The 21847-nt window shown below is 33.7% G+C and overlaps 1 protein-coding gene across 1 annotated transcript in view; it reads left to right on the forward strand.

Annotated features, from left to right (window-relative positions):
• The window catches only part of cmtr1 (cap methyltransferase 1), a 36965-nt gene extending 15755 nt beyond the window's left edge, over nucleotides 1–21210 (forward strand). The window contains 16 exon segments of the mRNA XM_056449592.1: nucleotides 4643–4775; nucleotides 6929–6963; nucleotides 6966–7021; nucleotides 7023–7108; nucleotides 7203–7259; nucleotides 7386–7435; nucleotides 8784–8791; nucleotides 10107–10175; nucleotides 12203–12334; nucleotides 12921–13046; nucleotides 13392–13514; nucleotides 15054–15121; nucleotides 15334–15381; nucleotides 17603–17715; nucleotides 17797–17905; nucleotides 20547–21210. Of these exon segments, the coding sequence (XP_056305567.1) occupies nucleotides 4643–4775; nucleotides 6929–6963; nucleotides 6966–7021; nucleotides 7023–7108; nucleotides 7203–7259; nucleotides 7386–7435; nucleotides 8784–8791; nucleotides 10107–10175; nucleotides 12203–12334; nucleotides 12921–13046; nucleotides 13392–13514; nucleotides 15054–15121; nucleotides 15334–15381; nucleotides 17603–17715; nucleotides 17797–17905; nucleotides 20547–20682 (1349 nt within the window). The 3' untranslated portion in view covers nucleotides 20683–21210.
• The last annotated feature ends 637 nt before the right edge of the window (nucleotides 21211–21847 follow it).

The following is a 21847-nucleotide window of genomic DNA, read 5'->3' on the forward strand; positions in this document are numbered from 1 at the left end:
AGTTGGCATGTAACTTAATTCAACAAACGGACCATCAAAATAAAGTGACCGCAATCACTAATGTGATACTGATTTTAAACAACAGTTCAACAAACAAGAAGTTGATTTTGAGCAATTGACATTTTAGGTGCTTTAAACCAGCCATGTTTTTTTTTAAGATTTTTTGAAAGATTGCTAAATTAAAAAAAATAATTAGTCATTAATTGAGATCATTTTTAGGTATCATCATTATATTGAGATTACTTTTTGATTTCCTTTTGTAAATTGTTTTGATGTATTATAATGCATTAACTAATAAAAAATACATGAATACATATAATCTTTTCTTCATGGAATTTTGTTAAATTAACTAATGTTACTAACTGGAGACAAATTGCAAAGACTTATTGTACCATACCCCTATAAATAGTCACAGAATTTTCAATCAGTATTTCAGCAAGTAGCAGGTCAGATTAACATGTAACTATTGCAACTATTGTTATTACAATAAATGGTTAATAGTAATATAACTATTACAACTGGCTCAGTGGTTAGCACTGTCGCCCCACAGCAAGAAGGTTGCTGGTTCGAGTCCCAGCTAGGCCAGTTGGCATTTCTGTGTGGAGTTTCTCCCATAGTCCAAATACATGCACTGTAGGTGAATTGGATAGACTAAATTGGCTGTGGTGTGTGAATGCGAGTGTGTATGGGTGTTTCCCAGTACTGGGTTGCGGCTGGAAGGGTATCCACAGCTTAAAACCCATGCTGGAATAGTTGACGTTCATTCCGCTGTTGCGACCCCTGAAAAAATAAGGCACTAAGCGGATGGAGAATGAATGAATGAATGAACTACTGTAACTACGCAACTATTAAGCTAAACAATTATGTCTCAATCATTTAGCTTTGTTATTAACAAAACAGCAAATACAATTTGAATATTTAGAAAAAGCACAGAACATGCAATAATAGTTAATTGAATATTCAAAACATTCAATAATAGATAATTATTGCATTATCTTGGTTATATTGTATGCAGTTTATTTTGAGTCTTTGTCTCATTGCATTCACAAAGCAACTCTTTTTGCAAATTCAGTATTTGGTAAGGTATTATTTTGTCATTTTCCCCCCTCCCGCTGTGTTGATAGATGTGAAACTGGACTTAATGGGTAATTCAGTCTGGACTGTTACCATTAGAGATAATCAGTTTTGTTCCGCAGATGCTTGAATGGAGGTCTGTGTTTTTTTGGGCACTCTTCTATGTTCTTTTTGTCTATGATTTGGGCCATTTTCCAATTGGAAGATGAATTGTCTTCCTGGTTAAAGTGCTCATGGGTGTGCTTTTTTTTTCGGCGCGGTCTATTTCTATTCCTCTTCCGTGAGTTTTGGTGTCCCTGATGTAGAAAAGCAACATTAAAGCCTGAACACGCATCACTCTAGGGATGGTCTGCATCAACAGCACGTCCTCCATCTTTGTCATGAAGCCCTGTCTCTTCTTTTTGGGTTACTGCAGGTCTCATGGTTTCCTTCAGTCCCAGACATTGGCTTTTTTGGAGGACTGCCAGTCCTTTAACAGCTCTTCCAAATGATCTCATCTCTTTATTAATGTCTTTGAGGATTATTTAATGTGTATTCTTGCTTTGATTATATTGTAATCTTGTCTCATATCTGTTCGGATTGTATCTTGGGATGCATCCAGACAGGAGTCTATTCATTCTGAAATCTTGTAATTAGAGAGGTAATTATGGGATGGGAAAAAGACTAATTTTAGGTATAGCAAATCAAAGGGAGGCTTATTTTAAAACTTTTCTAGAATATTTGTTTTGTCCTTCTTGAATTCCATTTTTATTAATAATTAGATTTTTCTTAGAACATTTATTAGTTTTATTCCTCTACTTTGAATGCTAAAATATACAGTGGAGATCATCACCTGATTTTTCCTTTTGCCAAAGGAGCTTCTGATGAAGGGTAGTGATGGGTCGTTCTTGAACAATTTGTTCGTTTTAAACTAATTCAATTCAATTAATCTTTATTACTATAGCACTTTTACAATGTAGATTGTGTCAAAGCAGCTTAATATAGAAGTTCTAGTAAATTGAAACTGTGTCAGTTCAGTTTTCAAAGTTCAGTTTAGTTCAGTTCAGTGTGGTTTAATTTTCAATGCTAAAAGTCCAAACACTGAAGGGCAAATCCATCGATGGGCAGCTCCACAAGTCCAAGAAAGCCAGTGGCGAGGAACAAACTTCACCAATTGAGAAAAGTGAAGGAAAAAAAACCTAGAGAGAAACCAGGCTCAGTTGGGCACGACCATTTCTCCTCTGGCCAAACTTTTTGTGCGGAGGTGCTGTCCAAACGCCGAAGGCTGGAGCACGCTGGACGTCCATCGTGGAGAAGCTGCAGGTGTGAGTAGGTCAGCAGCGGGTATTCAGGCTGGCCCATGGGATTAATGCGGCCACTCGTCTGTCACTGGGGTCTCATGCTCTCTACTCCTCCATGACCGCCACAGCATCTGTTCAGGATACGGCCTGGTCCAGGATTATGCAGACCTCAGGATAAGAAAAAATCTTCTATGTGACTCAAGAACGATGATTTCTTTCAGGAAGTGATTCGTTCATTCATGTATGTGCACATTTGTGCAACTGGAGGAGAAGATTAGTTCCCTTTTCGAGTCCTCTATCGGGTTTGAGTCATTTGTTTATCACATGAAAGACAGGAAAACCAATCATATGCAGTCGGAGCTGGAAAAAGATTTGATCCGTTCATCTCTCTTGTCCTCTGTTTCCGTAATTCTTTCATCACGTGAATGACAGAAGCCAATCATAATCATTTAGAGCCAGAAAAAGATTTGGTCCGTTCATTTCTCGAGTCCTTGATTTGAGTTGTTCTGTCATCATTCGAAAGACAGAAGCCAATCATATCCAGCCAGAGCCAGAAAAATATTTGATCCGTTCATCTCCCGGGTCCTCTGTTTGAATCGTTCTTTCATCATGTGAATGACAGAAGCCAATCATATGCATTTAGAGCTGGAAAAAGATTTCATTTCGTTCACTTCTTGAGTTCTTGATTTTGAGTTCTCTCTCTTTACATGCTGAAAAAAAGCTCTTTACAAAACTCAAAAGCTGAACTAATCATGGGTCTTTCCAGCTCACCGTGTGCATTGGTTAAGCTTAATTGAGACTGTCTATGTCATGTGAATGAACGACTAAAATTTGATGACATATTAGAAGAGGTGACCTAATCATAGACAAAACACCAGGTAAACAATGAATGATATACCTAATTATTTTCTCTTTCTTATAGAATTCTAGTTATGACTTGTTTGCAGTGTGATCAAAGTTTGGGCTCGTTGTAGATGAGTTTGGAAGCATCTCATACCATTTTAATGTTATTTTGGCAAATTGAACGAAATGACTCGAAAAGATTTGTTCATCTCGATGAGCGAGACTCAAAGGTCAGAGGCATTAAAATGATGTAACAAAAAACTGTATAACAAAACCCAAAGCTAGTTTGCAATGAAATTCTTTAAGCTATCTGATAACAAGAAAAAAGAAAAGAAAAAGTCTTCAGCATTCAATCCCGATCTAAAGTGATAAAAATCAAAACTTACAAATGCTTGTTTCCACTCTGTGTCTAGACAGTAGCGTTTCTCTGTGTTGCAGCATTTAGGTCATGTGATATTTTCACTGTCCTCATATTCCCTGGGGATTTAGAAGCTCTTGATTGGGGCTCTTAGAATGAGATATAAAATTTGTTATAGCATACAAACAGAGATAAAAGGTAAGACAGTATTTGTAGGTAAAAACACAAAAAACACACTATAACAGACAACAAAGGAAGAAGGAACGCAAGAGAGTTTCTTGGCATCCCTTTAAATTTATCAATACGTTGTTGATGCACCTTTGGCAGCAATTACAGCCTCATGTCTTTTTGAATATGATGCCACAAGCTTGGCACACCTGTCTTTGGGAATTTTTGCCCATTCCTCTTTGCAGTACCTCTCAAGCTCTATCAGGTTGGATGGGAAGCGATGATGTACAGCTATTTTCAGATCTCTCCAGAGATGTTCAATAGGATTTAGGTCTGGGCCCTGGCTGGGCCGCTCAAGGACATGGACCGAGTTGTTGTGAAGCCACTCCATTGATATTTTGGCGGTGTGCTTTGGGTCATTGTCCTGCTGGAAGATGAACCGTCACCCCAGTCTGAGGTCAAGAGCACTCAGAAGCAGGTTTTCATTCAGGAAGTCTCTGTACATATATTATATTATATTATATTATATTATATTATATTATATTATATTATATTATATTATATTATATTATATTATATTATATTATATTATATTATATTATATTATATTTCTGTATATATATTGGTTAAGCCACCCAATATAAAGTGGGATCAAATAAGATAATAAAGTAATATTCTTATTTTCCAATATTGTGCAGTTAGGCTAATTTCATCTCCACTATACAAACTGGATTTGCTATTCACAGCAGCTCATTATTCAACTTCAAAAAAGTATATTAGGGCTATTAGGCGTATATGTAAATGACGATTATTAAATAGCGTTGGTTGACTGAGATAAATGGACCAATTGTGTAGGCAAACGATTATTGTTTTACTATTTTGCTGCCATAACTCAACACAAATGGTTTGTGTTTTACAGGAGGCCATTTTTTGTGCAAGACGTTTGACTTGTTCACTCCGTTCAGCGTGGGCTTGATTTATCTGCTGTACCTCTGCTTCGAGAGGGTCTCGCTCTTCAAACCCGTCACCAGCCGGCCTGCTAATTCAGAGAGGTGTGTGTTCGTTCTCCAGTACTTGCTGTAGAAGAGTGAGAGACCTTTCGTGACATCCAGACTTGTGTGTACTTGGCTCTCTCTGTTCAGCACTTCAATATAAGCTTTTTTCTTCACTTCAATAGGCAGAAATTGGCTTTAACTTCAAGGCTAGTCATTGGTTTTTGATTTACCTCAAAAAGTCAAAAGTTGAAATTCATAGTTGGAATAATTAAGATTTTTTATAAAAATGTTTTTAAAAGCCTCATACTCATGAAGGCTGCACTTACACAGCAGTCAACATTCGATGTGAATCAAAAATGTTTTTCAAAATTGTCCTAGGACAAGAATTGGAGGTTTCAATTCATTTCATCTTTATTTCTATAGCGCTTTTATAATGTAGATTGTGTCAAAGCAGCTTCACATAGAAGTTCTAGTAAATTGAAACCGTGTCAGTCCAGTTTTCACAGTTGAAGTTCAGTTTAGTTCAGTTTAGTGTGGTTTAATTTTCACTGCTGAAAGTGCAAAAACTGAAAAGTAAATTCATCGATGCGCAGCTCCACAAGTCCCAAATCAATAAAGCCAATGGCGACAGTGGCGAGGAACAAACTTCACCAATTGACGAAAGTGAAGGAAAAAACCTGGAGAGAGACCAGGCTCTGTTGGGCACGACCATTTTTGTTTGGACAAACTTTTTGTGCAGAGCTGCAGTCTAGACGCTGGGGACTGGAGAACGCTGGACATCCATCTTGGAGAAGCTCCAGGTGTGAGTAGGTCACCGGTGGGTGTTCAGGCGAGCACAGGATCAATGCGGAGACTCGTCTGTCAGGAATCAGTCTCATGCTTTCCACTCCTCCATGACCGCCACAGCATCTGCTCTGGATACGGCCTGGTTTAGGGTTATGGAGACATCTATAAAAGTCCTCTATGGCTTGCATCAATACTTCAGAGCACTTGGATCACATCGATGGCACTGCTCAATAGTTGGGGTTGTTCAGTAGTTTTAGGGGGTTGTTCAATAGTTTTAGAGTAAGTTTTATGAAAGTTGATGATCCACTTTAAATGTTGACTAATGTATACAGTGAACACAGTTATATACTGTGAAAAATTGTTACAAGGTAAAATAACTTTCTGGTTTATTAGATTACATTTTTAAAATAATGATAATAAACAATAATGATAATGGTGATGATTATCATCTATGTTGAAAATATAAATTTTTATACATAATTTTTTTATATCTTAATATTTTTTGTGAAAACTAAAATATTTTTTCAGGCTTCCTTTATGAAAAAATATTAATGTTTTATAATGTTATCAATATCTTTTCTGTCTCTTGATAAATTTAAACCACAAAAAATAATATCAAAATCTGTTTTTAACATTAATTATAATAAAATACTGAAATGATTCTAGGGGGATCTAGTTACACTGAAGACTGGAGGTAATAAACTGTAGTCTAAAATATAATAAAATGCAAAACATTTTATTTGTGATAACAATATTGACAATAGGACATTTAAACAATGTTAAAAATCTATTTTTTTGGGGAATTCTTAACTTATTATTTGTATTGAGTACAAACAATGCATTCCTTGGATTTTAAAAAAATATATTCTAATATTTTTTTGGGGTTTTAATTTATAATTAAAGAATAAAATCATCGTCTTATAATAATAATAATAATAATAATAATAATAATAATAATAATAAAAGACAAATAGTTTTACTGATTTCACATCAAGGCCCTACTGCTATAGATTATTGTTAATAACTTTTATTGTTTTAGAATACCTTTTAGAAATTCTTGCAACACTGTAAAAATGTTGGCTTCTACACAAATCCTTCATGTGTCTCCAACACAAATCTATTTCACTTCAAAAAGGTCACTTCAATGTTTTTTACAAATTTAAGTGGATTAAACATAAAAACAATTAAGTTGTCCCCCAAAAAACTTAAGAATTGTGTTGTTTAGTTTATTAAAACATTTTAAATAGTCTAAGTAGTTTGAACAAACAGCAAAAGCTGTTTTTGACTGAATTTTAAAGTTGCTTCAATTTAGTTAACTATACTGTAATGAAATGGGAAAAGGAAGAAGGATTTTAACCTCGAAAAAAAAGTACTCGCCTCTGTGATAGCAACTGATTTTTTCAAATATTTCTGTCCACGTGCAGATATGTGGTGTGCAAGGGTTTAAAACCAGGCACGGATGCGTCAGAGAATACATGTTCACCATCAACCTGAAGCTGAATCAGTTCAGACACTCCAGACAGAGACGTTACTGAAGTCGTCCCTCTGGACATCATTAAAGGAGACACTGACTTCTTCCAATACATGATCGGCTCCAATGAAAGGTATCAGCGCTTTCTGATCCTCTTTCTGTCTCTCTCTCCATGCATTCATTCATGCTTAGGTTTGTTTACTGAACTTTGATCCCCTGTCTTGCAGCTATTGTGCGGTTCAGATCAAAGCGCTGGCGAAGATCCACGCGTACGTCAGAGATACGTGAGTCAACACATTCTTCCTTGGTGTGTTTCAGAGCGTTCATTTCAAACTCTCTTTCATTTGAATGCACGCACGGTGTGTGAGGGTCTGTAAAAGCATTACTGATGAGGCTGTGTGTCATTCTAGGACGCTGTTTGAGGCCAGGCAAGCAGACATACGCAAAGAATGCCTGAATTGTGGGGGGTGAGTCTTGGAGATAAATATTAAATGCATGGTACTGACCAAAACATAGTCATAGTAGAGCTGCATGATTCTGGAGGAATCGAGAATCTTTTTTTATGGGTGCAGTATGTAGGATTGACAACAAGTGGTTGAAGTGGGTATTGCATTGCAAATTCAAAACACTTGAGTTTTTTTTTTTTTCACCCGGCCATTACTCCACGCAAACACAGGTTTGCCAGATTGATGACATTAACAGAAGCGAGCGTTCCTGATTATTAAGCCAACACTGTGTCTTACTACATGTGATAAAGTAGTGCAGTCAAAATTAGTGCGTTAACGCATGCGATTAATTTGAAAATATTTAACACATTAAAAAAAATTACGCAATTAACGCAGTTGCAGGTTTTTTTACTTCCCTGTTGTGGCAGACGTGTGTTTTCACGTGCAATATGGAAAAGACGAAGGAAGGACTTTTAAAAGGAAAGTTTCAGTATAAAACAATTAATGTCGCATTACCAGGCCATCCAGCGTTTCCTCCAGAGTTTCTTTTAATTTCGTATGTTTCATTTTTAATATTTCGACTTTTGTTTTACTGGAATTTGATACCACATGCCGAATGGGAAAAAAACACCTCTGGATTTCGTGACTCTGTAGTCCTTTGAGGTAATCAAAAGTCACTGGTAGACTCTTAATTGGAGTATTATCTTAATCATAGTAAAAATCGGAGTATTGGTGTCTATTGTACAATGTACTTGAGAGTGCCAGATGAGGTCGCAAGCTGTCAAAGACCCCATTCCTCTGCCTTTAAGATGATTCCATGAGTCCTCAAATGTTTCATTAGTTTGACGTGTTTCCTTCCTTAAACGCAACTTTTGTAAAGCGTCTGCTTCAGGTTGCGGTGTCAGAATCCTTGCTTGTACAATACAGCCATGCTTTAGAATGATTAGTTTAAGCAAATTTGTTGAATGCGATCGTACGTGTTGATAAATCTGAAGGGAGTCGCTCGCGTTGTGTGTGTATGTATGTATGTATGTGGGTGTACGTGTGCATGCGCGTTTCCTAGCAACAAGACAAACGCATAAACATCGCCGACGGTGTATTCCTTAAAAGTCGTTTCGAATTTAAATGTTTAGAGATGGTGTGACCAAAGTCCCTGTAAGAATTAGTCTTTGGTGTGACACAATGCGTACCTGTGCGTGCCTTTGATGTACCCCTTGATTCTTCTTACGTCCTTGTGGCACTAAAAATAGTCACTGAAATTCATGTGCTGATTCAGTGATTCTCCTTGTGAGAGACTGTTCTCACTCTCAGGTCACATCATTCAAAAGAAAGGGCCAATTGTCCCCTGATAATGTCACACAGACTGGACTGTTTTCACTGGCCTGAATGTAAAGGGACTAAACAAAATTGTTTTCTACTTTATAATTATATTCTAAACTCTCAGCAATACAACTTTTCAATGAGTGCAATTGTTTGTATTCAACACTTTATTATTAAAATTTTCCATATTTGCAATGCCTGCATTTTGGCAGTTTTCTGCAGTCCACTTAGAGTCCAATATGGAAAAAATTTTTTTCTTTATTGGCATTGAATGTTTTGAAATTTGAATGGCATTTACATGCCTGTGTTTTTATTTCTGTAATAAAAATGGCTGTCAATCCAACAGTTTGAGGCTCTTGATGGTTTATTGCAGGTTTGTTGTTTACATGAAAGATATCTGTGTTACAAGTTAAACAACAATTCTAATAAACAATCATATTTTGAATTTATAATAGTTTTTTGTCTTGCGTTTAATTCATTTTACGTTTGAATAGGCAAAATAACAAGTTTCAGTCTTTTAATGCGATTAATCACGTTTAATTGCCGAAAAAAGTGTGATTTCGTTAATTTTTTTTTAATCGATTGACAGCACTAGATAACAGTCATATTTTTGGTGGGTGTTAAAAGGAGTTTTTGTCTTAATTATTTGTGACAGCGAAACCTTAAATTTCTGTTTTTAGAAACCGTTTATATGCATAATGTTGGCCGGCGGTGTTCAGGAATTATATTATTACTAAGCCATACTTAAATGCTATTTCAGAACGAATATTCAAAGTGGCATGGTAAACAATATAGGGAGCGTGTCACAGGTTGTCATTGTTCAAAAATGAACCATTGTGAACATGTATACCTCAGGCTAGGAGGAATAGCGCTGTTTAAATTCTACATTAGCGATGAATCAAAATCTACATTATCGATGCTGTAAAAGGTTCCTTATGAAACTGAAAATAGTCAAATCTATCTTTCACCGGAAGATTTCTGTGGCTGAACACTTCAGTACATATAACCCATTCATAAAATAACAACACAAATTGTTAAGAATAATCAATATACACTTTATTTGAAGAGTCATGTTGATTTCAATAGTTTAGGGTTTTACCTTATAGATTACTGATATATTATAGAAGCTGATGTTTACACTTCAAATAAACCTCAATAAATACAATTGTGTAGGTGTTTAAAATCAAGAATGCAATCTTTTAAGTGTTAATCATGCAGCTCGACTCTTTATAGTGGAGTGAGGTTTAGTTTTGTGTCTGAAAGCATTCAGAGAAGATTGTTTTGCGTAGGTACAGTATCTGTAAGGACAGACTGCTGATGTCGATGTGAATGATTGAGACCTTGAGCGTCTTCCTCTTTGTACAGATCCCTGATAAAGCAAGAGTCACTCCTTCAACGTCAGACCCCAAAAACAAGTTTTATGAGCTTGTGAAGGTAAGACATTGCATGTGTGTGTGTTGTGTGTGTGTGTGTGTGGGTGTGTGTGTGTGTGTGTGTGTGTGTGTGTGTGTGTGTGTGTGTGTGTGTGTGTGTGTGTGGCGCGTGTGCGCGTGTGTGTGTGTGTGTGTGTGTGTGTGTGTGTGTGTGTGTGTGTAGACTTTTATTGTTCTTAACGTTTATTGGGAGTGTGGAAACTGTGCTTGTGGATGGTGATTTTAAAAAAAAAAGAATAACTAAGTGGCTGAATCACACACACACACACACACACAAATCAAGTTTTTGTTTTACTGATTCATTTAAATGTCAAATTATAATTACACACTCACCGGCCACTTTATTAGGTACACCTGTCTATTTGCTCGTTAACGCAAATTTCTAATCAGCCAATCACATGGCAGCAACTCAGTGCATTTAGGCATGTAGACATGGTCAAGACGATCTGCTGCAGTTCAAACTGAGCATCAGAATGGGGAAGAAAGGTGATTTAAAAGACTTTGAACGTGGCATGGTTGTTGGTGCCAGACGGGCTGGTCTGAGAATTTCAGAAACTGCTGATCTACTGGGATTTTCACACACAACCATCTTTAGGGTTTACAGAGAATAGTCTGAAAAAGAGAAAATATTCAGGAGTGGCAGTTCTGTGGGCGCAAATGTCTTGTTTATGCCAGAGGTCAGAGGAGAATGGCCAGACTGGTTCCCGCTTATAGAAAGGTAACAGTAACTCAAATACCTATTCGTTACAACCGAGGTATGCAGCAGAGCATCTCTGAACACACAACTCGTTGAATGTTCACTGTACTCAAATGTCCTCTACGGTCACCAGAACTCAATCCAATAGAGCACCTTTGGGATGTGGTGGAATGTGAGATTCGCATCACGGATGTGCAGCTGACAAATCTGCAGCCACAGCGTGATGCTATCTTGTCAATATGGACCAGAATCTCTGAGAAACATTTCCAGCACCTTGTTGAATCAATGCCACGAAGGATTAAGGCAGTTCTGAATGTAAAAGGTCCAAACCGGTACTAGTAAGGTGTACCTAATGAAGTGGCCATTGAGTTTATGTAATCAGTTTGAAATAAATAATGCAAAAAATTGTCTACATTAATTACTAATTGCAATAATGGGGGTAATTGGCGGTTCATTCTGCTGTGGCGACCCCAGATTAATAAAGGGACTAAGCCGAGAAGAAAATGAATGAATGAATAAATGATTATTGGGAGTGATTGCTAATTTCCTAAAATATATATTTTATTTCCTTTTATTTTCTTTGTGATATTTAATTTATATGAGCAAATACAGTAATTTAATCGTTGCTGTTGTCAAAAATGTCAACTGTATCCTTGGAAGCTTGACTATTTTTAATAGTGTTAAATGAGAGTATATCAAACCAGGAAGGTGTTAGAAGTATTATTGAATTTCCTAGATTAAGGTTAAGACTGATAATACGATTAAGCTTTTCAACATAAACATGCATTTAAACTGTTTCCTTGAAGACTATTTGAAGTGTTTATAAACAACGCAGTGTACATTACTGATTACAGAGTCTATTTACAGTGTTTCTGGATTACATCTTTGAGCATTAATAGAAACAAACAGCAAAACATCAGAGGTGGTTAATTCCAGACCAATCTGTTTCCTAAAATAGCTGTCAGGAGAGCCTTAGAGGTTTGGAGCAAGCGTCTCGTGCCACTGGGTTCAGGATTCAATTACTCAGCATTAATCTGGACAGACATTCTGATTCAAAAAAAGAATATGATCAAAATATTGCAAATATGTATGTTTTTTCTATGTTGTTTTTCTTCATTTCTTTATTTAGAATAATATTGAAAGACTTTTCCTTTTATTTTTGCTTTTGAACTGCATTATGGAACCTTGGTCTTTGCTTTGACCACTTTTTGAATATGAAGTTTAACAAAGTGATTTTTATTGACCTTTTTAGGGGTGGTAAACTAGGGGTTTGTTTATTTGAATAACTGAAAAATTAGTTAATGCTGTTTGTTTTCTTTGATTTATCCCAGGGTTCAGAAATGGACAGTTTTAACTCTAGACCTACTGCCCTGAGCTCTGGAAATCTGGAGAAACTACAGCATGTGCTGGACTACAGGTGCATTGTTGGAGGTGGAGAACAGCTCTTTCTCCTGGCGCTTGGGGTAAGGAATATTTCTTTATCTTTGGTTGAGATAGTTATTCGGTTTTGACTAGTTTTATATCATTTTGCAGTCATAAAATGTTACCTGTAGACCAGGGGTCACCAATCTTGTTCCTGAAGAGCCGGTGCCCTACAAATTTTAGCTCCAACTCTAATCAAACACACCTGAACAACCTGACACCTAAAGACCTACTCAAGTCTTACTAGGTATACTTGAAACATCCAGGCAGGTGTGTTAAGGCAAGTTGGAGCTAAACTCTGCAGGGACACCGGCCCTCCTGGACCAAGATTGGTGACCCCTGCTGTAGACTATTTCAATGTGGTGATGTCATTGGCTTATGAACATTTCCTGCTTGCTTTCAAACTGTTTCATAACTGTAACAAGAGTCAATTCAATCATATCTTAATGTTTAAAACAGCTGCCATAAACATTATTATCAATTTGTGGACTTTTTTGGATTCTCTGAAGCTATAGAAATAATGCAAATTTAAAAACAGGAAATAGCTTAGGACCATTGATATTGTTTGCAGCCTTTAAAATGGTCGTTTGCAAAAGAAGTGTAAATCTAAGCATTTTGTGCATGCAGAGATCTCAGATTTACACATGGGACGGCAAAGCCCCATCACGGTGGAAGAAACTGGAGAACTTCAAACTGGAGCTTCCTAGAGACACATTACTGAGCGTAGAGATCGTCCAGGAGCTGAAGGGAGAGGTGAACCACTGTAATTACTATTGAAAGTTGAGATTGTTAAGAGATTCAAATGATTACTGTAAGGGAAGAAACTTTTGTCATCATATTTTGTGTTAGTTTTATTATAAAATGCTGCATTTTAAAAGTTTCTTAAACAAATGATATAATGACTCATTCATAAAGACCTCACTTGTTTCCTTATTAGAAGAATAAGCTTTTTTTAAATTCTTGAACAAATGATTCGACTCATTCATAAAGACTTCAGTTATTTTCTTATTAGAAGAATCTGCACTTTTAACAGATCCTATGAATGAATATTCATGACGTGTTTATAAAGAATTTAATTATTTCCTGATTGTATTGCAGGGAAAAGCCCAACGAAGGATCAACGCTGTGCATGTTCTCGATGCTCTTGTTCTCAATGGTACTGACGTCAGAGATCAGCACTTCACCAGAGGTCTTTTTTCAGAACTGCTGCTTTACATTTATGTAGGTAGCAGATGCCTTTTTAAATCTTAACAAACTTTGAAACCATTGCGGCCACAAACATGTGGAGAGTTTTTACGTCATTTTTAACATTATATTCTTTCCAAGAAATCAAAGCTAACCAATGATTTTGTTAGATCACATCGCTAGTTCTGTGGTGAACAATTCATCTGTGCATGTCATTAAGAAATAAGTCCTTCGATTCTTTAATAAGGTATGCCGAAGCATGCTAATAGGACTTTGAATTTGCCAGTAACCTGGACTAAGCGCTTCCGGTTAACTGTATGCCAATGCAAAAATGAGCGCGTTTAAGTCAGTTTTCTTTAAAAGTCAGCGATCTCCTCTGGCTGAGTGATATCTGATATAAAGTGGGTCTCAGATTGTACAAGAAGCACTGCATTAAATTACATTTCCCCCACCATGTCTTTATAATATGAGCATTTATTTTACCCCAGTATATTCAATGGAGCTTCTGCGCTAGCCTGCCGATTCTGACGGGCGCGTGCGAGTAAACAGCTTTTTGTCTCATTTTACGCTTGAACAACTAAATAAATGCCAAAAGTTTATTTAACTGAATGTATTTTAATTCCATTACAACGTCGAGGCTGTAAAAGGAGAACCGTATAAAATGGAGAAAAATTCACGATAACAGGTCACCCGGAAGTTTATCAGTATGGGAAAACACTAGCTCGGCATATACCCTATTGAACTCTGAAAATGCACTTCCTGTTTGTTTTTTCAGTTAAATTCTCACATTATGTGTATCTTTAAAAAATATTGGGCTTCGCTAACATATTTAACCACGCCCCTAAAACTCTCAGTTTGGACAACAAACATATGGTGAGAAGGAGGTGTCTGTTAGGTTGTAATAACTCTCCCTAAACCCTTTTCCCAGTCTTTCTGAATGAAATGTCTACTTTACTATATCCAATCAGCTCGCAGTAGAAAAAACAAACCACGCCCACTGCTTTCTCATTTAATATTCTGTTCTCTATGCACTGCATTACAATTGTTTATCTAATATTTATATATAAAACCGTAACGTTAAGCGCCACCTGCTGAATTAGTATATTTATTCAGCTAATGAAAAATGTTTTAGTTTAGATTAGATTAGTTTCTTACAATCAGTATTTGGTAAAAATACTGTAAGTAAAAAGTCGCCAATGTTACCTGTTGCAACCTAAAGTGGCAATGAGATCTCAAAATGTATGGAAAGAGTCTTAAAGTCTTAAAAGGTATTAAATTCTATTTTCTGATTCCTATATATACCCTGTTCTCTATTGATGTCAGTTTGACGGATTGTGCAATATATGCTTAGCCACACCCCTAAAGATGTTTGTTTGGTGAGATGAGAGGAGGAGCAGAAAAATAAGCCATGCCCCCTACTCAATATTCAGAGTCAGTTATAAATACATCATCATGCTGGAATAAAAGTCTGTAGCAACTTCTAGTTCACAGTGACAATAAATTTGCCTGCAGGAAAATTAATAATGTAATAAGTAATAATTTTTAATGCTAATAGTGTTTTTTGTTTGGTCACAGAATCCAGATGGTGGAGAAGTTTGTGAAGCTGTGTCCAAACCCAGCAGGCCTGACATGAACCCGATCCGGTAATATTTCTTTCTCTCCGTGGTCGTTTTTAATTGGCATGTCAGTGACGGATGATCTGTGAACACCGGAGGGAGCTGTATGTAAAATGAATGAAGATACTGTGTTTTACTAGAGCCTAGACAGGAGCTTTCATGTTTCGGATGATATTATAGATCAATGCACTTGCTGTTCTTTCTTCATTCATTCACAGTCTTTCTCTTTCATTTATTAGAGTGAAGGAAGTCTATAGGTTGGAGGAGATGGAGAAGATCTTTGTGAGGTGGGTTCCATTACGTTGGCCCCATGAATACATGTTGATTTTATTTTTGTTTGATTTATTTTAGATTTAATTTTAAATGAAATAAAATATTTTTCTATACATTGAATTTGTTTGCATTTATTTATAAAATATGTATTTGTAATGTATTTTGTTCGGTTATTTTTAATATTTTAAGTGAAATATTTGCCATAAAAAAATCAAGACTTGCATTCTTTCCATTTTTATATTTAAATGAAATAAAATATAAAAGGGAAATATTTATTTTTAAAAATAAAAGTTATAAAACAAAATGTTATTTTATGTTATCATTCTTCATATATTTTTGTTTAACACTTTTCATTTTCATTTTCATTCTGAAACCATTTTGACAGAACATTTACAAATGAAATGATCAAAAAATCTTTATTATTTTTGAATTATTTAATGTAAACTAATGTTTTATTCATTTTCTCCTTTTTGTTTTTATTGATGATATTTTAAGTAAAATTAATAAAGCATTTTATGTTTTTACATTTTAAATAAAATAAAAATGAAATACAACATGTATAAAATGAGTTTTTTCATTATTATTTACTTACATTTTTCTCATTTTCTCTTGCTAAAACATGCTGTAATTTTAAAACAAAAACAAAAATGAAATGTCAATAAAAATTTCAATAATAAAATGATTTTTAATATAAAGTCAGAGGAATAAAATCATGGATATTTATAATCTAAAAATACAAGAATGTTTTTTAAGTTATGTTAGTTTAAAAAACTAAATATTTTATTCATTAATTATTTTTCTTTTGTTTTTAATGATGATATTTTAAGTAAAATTAATAAAAAGGTTTTTTAAATCTTTTTAATATTATTTTCATTTTTTTCTCAATGTTATAACTTGTTTAATCCACTCTGTCATTTAAAAACAAAAACAAAAATGAAATAAAATCATAGCAAAAAATATATAGTAAAATGACTTTTAATTAAAATTCAGAGAAATAAAATAATGCATAAATTTAAAAATACAAGAATGTTTCTTTTAAATTATATTAGTGTAAAAACGAAAATGCTTCATTATTTCTCTGTATTTTTTAAATGATGATATTTTAAGTAAAATTAATAGTATTTTAATTAATATTTTTACATTTTAAATAAAATTAAATTGAAATTAAAAAATTATAAAATAAATTATTTTTAATATTATTTACATTCTTTTTTCTCCATGTCAAATAACTTGTTTAATACATGCTGTCATTTTTGAAACAAAAACAAATATAAAAAATTTCAATAACAAAATGATTTTCAATTAAAATTCAGAGGAATAAAATAATGTATATTTTAAGTCTGAAAATACAAGAATTTTTCTTTTAAATGATATTAGTGTAAAAACTAAAATGTTTGATTTTGTTTTTCTCTATCTTGTTTTTAATTATATTAGTGTAAAAACTGAAATATTTTATTTTTCTTTATTTTGTTTTTATTGATGATATTTTAAGTAAAATTAATTAAATGTTTTATTTTACATTTTAAATAAAATAAAAATGAAATAAAACATGTATAAAATGACTTCTTTTAAATTATTTACATTCTGTTTTCTCAACATCACATAACTTGTTTAAACATGCTGTGATTTTTCTTTAAGCAAAAACAAATAAGAAATAAAATAAAAATTTGTTATTAAAATTCAGAGGAATAAAATAATGCATGTTTTAAATCTAAAATAATACAAGAATGTTTTTAAAATTATATTAGTGTAAAGACTAACATGTTTTATAATTTTTTTCTTTTTTGTTTTTAATAATATTATTAAAAAATTATGAAGTGTCTTATTTTATATTTTTACATTTCAATTAAAATGAAAATAAATTCTTTTAAAATTATTTACACTTTTTATTATTATTTCTTAACTTGTTCTATACATACTGTTACATTAAAACAAATACAAATATGAAATAAAATCATGGCAAAAAATGTAAATAATAAAATAATTTTAAATAATATCTTAGTTTTTTAGTATATTCTTTGTTTGTATTTTAAACGAATTAAAAAATCATATAACATAAAATAAATATATATTTTAATTTCTTTAATTTTAGCTTAAAATATTATCAGAATTTATTTGTATTTATTTACACAAATTAAAATGTGAAAGGCTATTTAATATATGAAATGAAAGAAAAACTATTTTTAATTTTACTATTTTTAAAGGTGTGCTCTTTTTTTTTTTTACTCCCCTCAGGCTGGAAATGAAGATAACCAAAAGTTCTGGAGGGATGCCGAGACTATCATACACAGGCAGAGATGATCGCCACTTCCTCCCGACTGGCCTTTACATCATCAAAACAGTGAACGGTGAGAGGAAACAGCTTCATTTTAATGCAGTGCCATGCTAAAGATGATTTTTTTCTCTCTCTATTTTTGTCTTTTTTACAGACCCATGGACAATGGCTTTCAGCAAAAGTTCTAAAAGAAAGTTTTTCTACAACAAGCAGACCAAAGAATCCACTTACGATCTGCCCGCCAGTTCTGTGGCACCTTTCCAGTAAGTATTTAAAGTAATCCGGCATGACTGGCACTACATTTTGGATTGAAGCCATGAGCATTAAAATTACATTACAAACAAGATATTGCACAAACATTTCTGGCCTTGGCCTTCAGAATAAAAGAGCGTTTCCTTAAATCCACAACATCCTCTTTTATTTATATATATATATATTTTTTTTTAAATTAGGTTGCTTTTTTGTTTGAGATTTTGTTTGGTTATTGCTGAGTTGTTTTGTTAAAAGAATGTTCTGGGCTTAAGATGATTGATTACATTGGAGAATCATTTCAAATCTTTGTTATAAAAACAAGCAAGACTTTGCAAATGATATGTATGGCAAGTTTAGTATAGTACATTTTACACACTATAGTAATTCAAAGTGCTTATATAAACGAGAATAAAAGAAACATGGCATGGAACAAGTATAAGAAATTAAAATAAAGAAAAAAAATGCATCCAAAAAATGCTTCCTGTGCATATTTATTATGTATATATGAATATACAAATGCATACGTACATTTGAGAACATGTTTATTTATATTTAGATATAAAATTTATATTTCTATAACACAATTTACATATAAATAGTTTCGTATAGTTTTGTTTTTATGCGTGTATTATATATATATATATATATATATACACAAAAATATATATATATATATATATATATATATATATATATATATATATATATATATATACACATATATATACACATATATATATATATATATACACATACATACATGCATACATACATACATATATACATACATACACAAGTCAGAATTATTAGAATCTTTTTCTTTTTTAAATATTTCCTAAATGATGTTTACAGAGCAAGGAAATTTTCACAGTGTGTCTGATAATATTTTTTCTTTTGGAGAAAGTCTGATTTGTTTTATTTTGGCTAGAATAAAAGCAGTTTTTAATTTTTTAAACACCATTCTTAAGGAAAAAATTATTAGCCCCTTTAAACTATATATATTTTTTTCGATAGTCAACAGAACAAACCATCGTTATACACTAACTTGCCTAATTACCCTAACCTGCCTACTTAACCTAATTAACCCAGTTAAGCCTTTAAATGTCACTTTAAGCTGTATAGAAGTGTCTTGAAAAATATCTAGTTAAATATTATTTACTGTCATCATGGCAAAGATAAATAAATCAGTTATTAGAGATGAGTTATTAAAACTATTATGTTTAGAAATGTGTTAAAATCTTCTCTTTGTTAAGCAGAAATTGGGGAAAAAAATAAACGAGGCTAATAGTTCAGGGGGGCGAATAATTCAGACTTCAACTATATATATACTTTTTATTTTTTGGAAAACAAGGCAACAGTTATATTAAAATATATTTTTTAAATATATTAAATTAGTTTAATAGTAAAAGTTTAATATTACATTTAGAAATTAATTAATACATATTTTTTATTAACATAATCTTTTTAAACATAATAGTTGTAATAACTACTTGCTAATAACTAATATGTTTGCCATGATATTTTGCTTATTATTTTGCAAGATACTATTCAGTGGAATTTGTAATTTAGAGGTTTAACTAGGTTAATTTGGTTAACTAGGCAAGTCACTGGACAACAGTGGTTTGTTCTGTAGACTCATAAATATATTTTAAGGCTTATTCAAGCAACTTATTTAAAATGAGCTGAAAATCACAATTCTTGCTTTTTAAAAAATTATTATTATACATTTTTTAATTATCATTATATTTATATATAATCTTTTTATTAATTAATTAATGTTTTATTCTTCTTTTTGGGATGGTGGTGGACAACTTAAATAGTTTTATGTTCAATCCACTTAAATTTGTTAAAAGATTTAAGTTAACAATTAAATTGTGTTTGGACAACATGAATGAATTGTGAAGAAGCCTTCATTTTTTACAATATAGACCAATTGAAAAATAGGGGGCTAATAACATTGACGAAAACTATTTATTCCACATGTATTCCAACTAAAAGAGAGAGAACTTTCTCTAGGAAAACAATATAATAGCAAATACTGTGTTGAAATATACATTTATATAATCTAGGTCCAAATTAAAAAGAAAAGTTATATTCTTTGTGCTTTAATTAAATCATTTTATTCAGAACTCTAGTAGTGTGTGAGACATTAAACTTTTGCTTCCTGAGCACTGGCAGATCCCAAAGTGATGCAAATACTAAAGGCAGGGTCCCGACGACTGTGCCCTTGTGTCTGGGTGATACTTTTAAGCCAGTCAGGGCAGGTGAAACCTCAGGATCTATTCAAGTCCCTGAAACAACAAAAAAAATTGTCATGCCTGTTTTCTATGTCTCCACCTTTAGCCGCTGGCCCCTCAAAACATCTAATAGACAGGACGACTCTGTCCAAATTAGACTTGCAGACTTGTTAGACTCGTGTTAGACTGTAAGAGGCTCTTCTTGAAGATGCTGTTTGACTGCAGAACAACCAACACGTCTCAATAATGAATTCGGCTTGAAACTAAGTGTCTATCGCTTGAGAAATATATTTAAAAAATAATAAAAATTTCACTTGAATATATAAACCCTGCATTTTTTCTTTTCTGACAAAATGTTTTCGTTTTTTCGGACAATATTTTGACCATTTGTTCTCTCTGTTCTTCTGCTTCTCAGCGTGTGTCATCAAGACAGACTGTTTTGGGCTTGGGAGGAAGGCGTCCGAGTTCACGACTCCCAGACGAGGATCAACCCTGACAAACTCTCAAAAGATGATGTAGTTTCCTTCATCCATAAGCACTATCAACAATAAAAACACACACACAAATATACACACACAAAAAACACACAGTAACAGACTGTTCCTTCTCCTGTCCACCAGGAGGCGCTGTAGCTTTCAAAACAGTCCAGGATTCAGCTCAGTTTCTTCACACTTCAGGGCTTCAGAAATAGACAGTGGTGCGTTTCTGCGTGTGTCCGGCATTTTCAGAGGAGAAACTTAGATCACACTGCTTTTCTCTTGTTTGTGTGTTTTTCTCCTGAACTTCAAACCACCCCCTCTGCTTCCTCATATGAATTATTCCTCTGCTAAACAGTCAGATTTTTAGATTCATCCTGTTAGTGCGATAACCAGATGATAACCGCGTCAAACAAAAGCGCATGGCGGTTAGCATTGGCTCTACTGTGTTGCATGTGTCGCCTTGTGTTCTTCATTTTGGTTTGTATTTTTTTTCAGTGTTTACAAATATTAGACTGACTGTTTCGAGTGGAAAGGATGTCGATTTTAAGGCTGTTCGTGATCATGGTTGTATTAAAATCATGGAGGAAGATTATTCCTAGAGTCATAGTGGTCCCGCGTCGTTATTCGTCTTGGAAGGTTTTAAATATTTGTTTTGGTTTAACTTAGTAGAAGTCAAAAATAGAAAAAAAAGTAGGACAGAGACTAATAGAAATGTTTTTATTAGTATTTATATCAGTTATTATATGGATTAAATATTTTTCACGAAGACAAATTGTTTATAAAATTTAAATATGTTTATTAGTATTTATATAACTGAGTCGTTATATTATATTATTCATTTATTCATTTTCTTTTTGGCTTAGTCCCTTTATTATTCTGGGGTCGCCACAGCGGAATGAACCGCCAACCTATCCAGCGTATGTTTTACGCAGCGGATGCCCTTCCAGCTGCAACCCATCACTGGAAAACATCCATACACTCTCATACACACATACACTACGGACCATTTAGCCTACCCAACTCACCTGTACCACGTTTTTGGACTTGTGGGGTAAACCGGAGCACCCGAAGGAAACCCACGCCAACACGGGGAGAACATGTAAAACTCGACATCGAAATGCCAACTGACCCTGTTGGAACTTGAACCAGCAACCTTCTTGCTGTGAGGCGATTGTGCTGCCCCTTTTCAGCTTAGTTCCTTTATTAATCTGGGGTGGAATGAACCGCCAACTTATTC

Source organism: Danio aesculapii, chromosome 23 (assembly GCF_903798145.1).
Source record: "Danio aesculapii chromosome 23, fDanAes4.1, whole genome shotgun sequence".
In the NCBI taxonomy this organism is placed as follows: domain Eukaryota; kingdom Metazoa; phylum Chordata; class Actinopteri; order Cypriniformes; family Danionidae; genus Danio; species Danio aesculapii.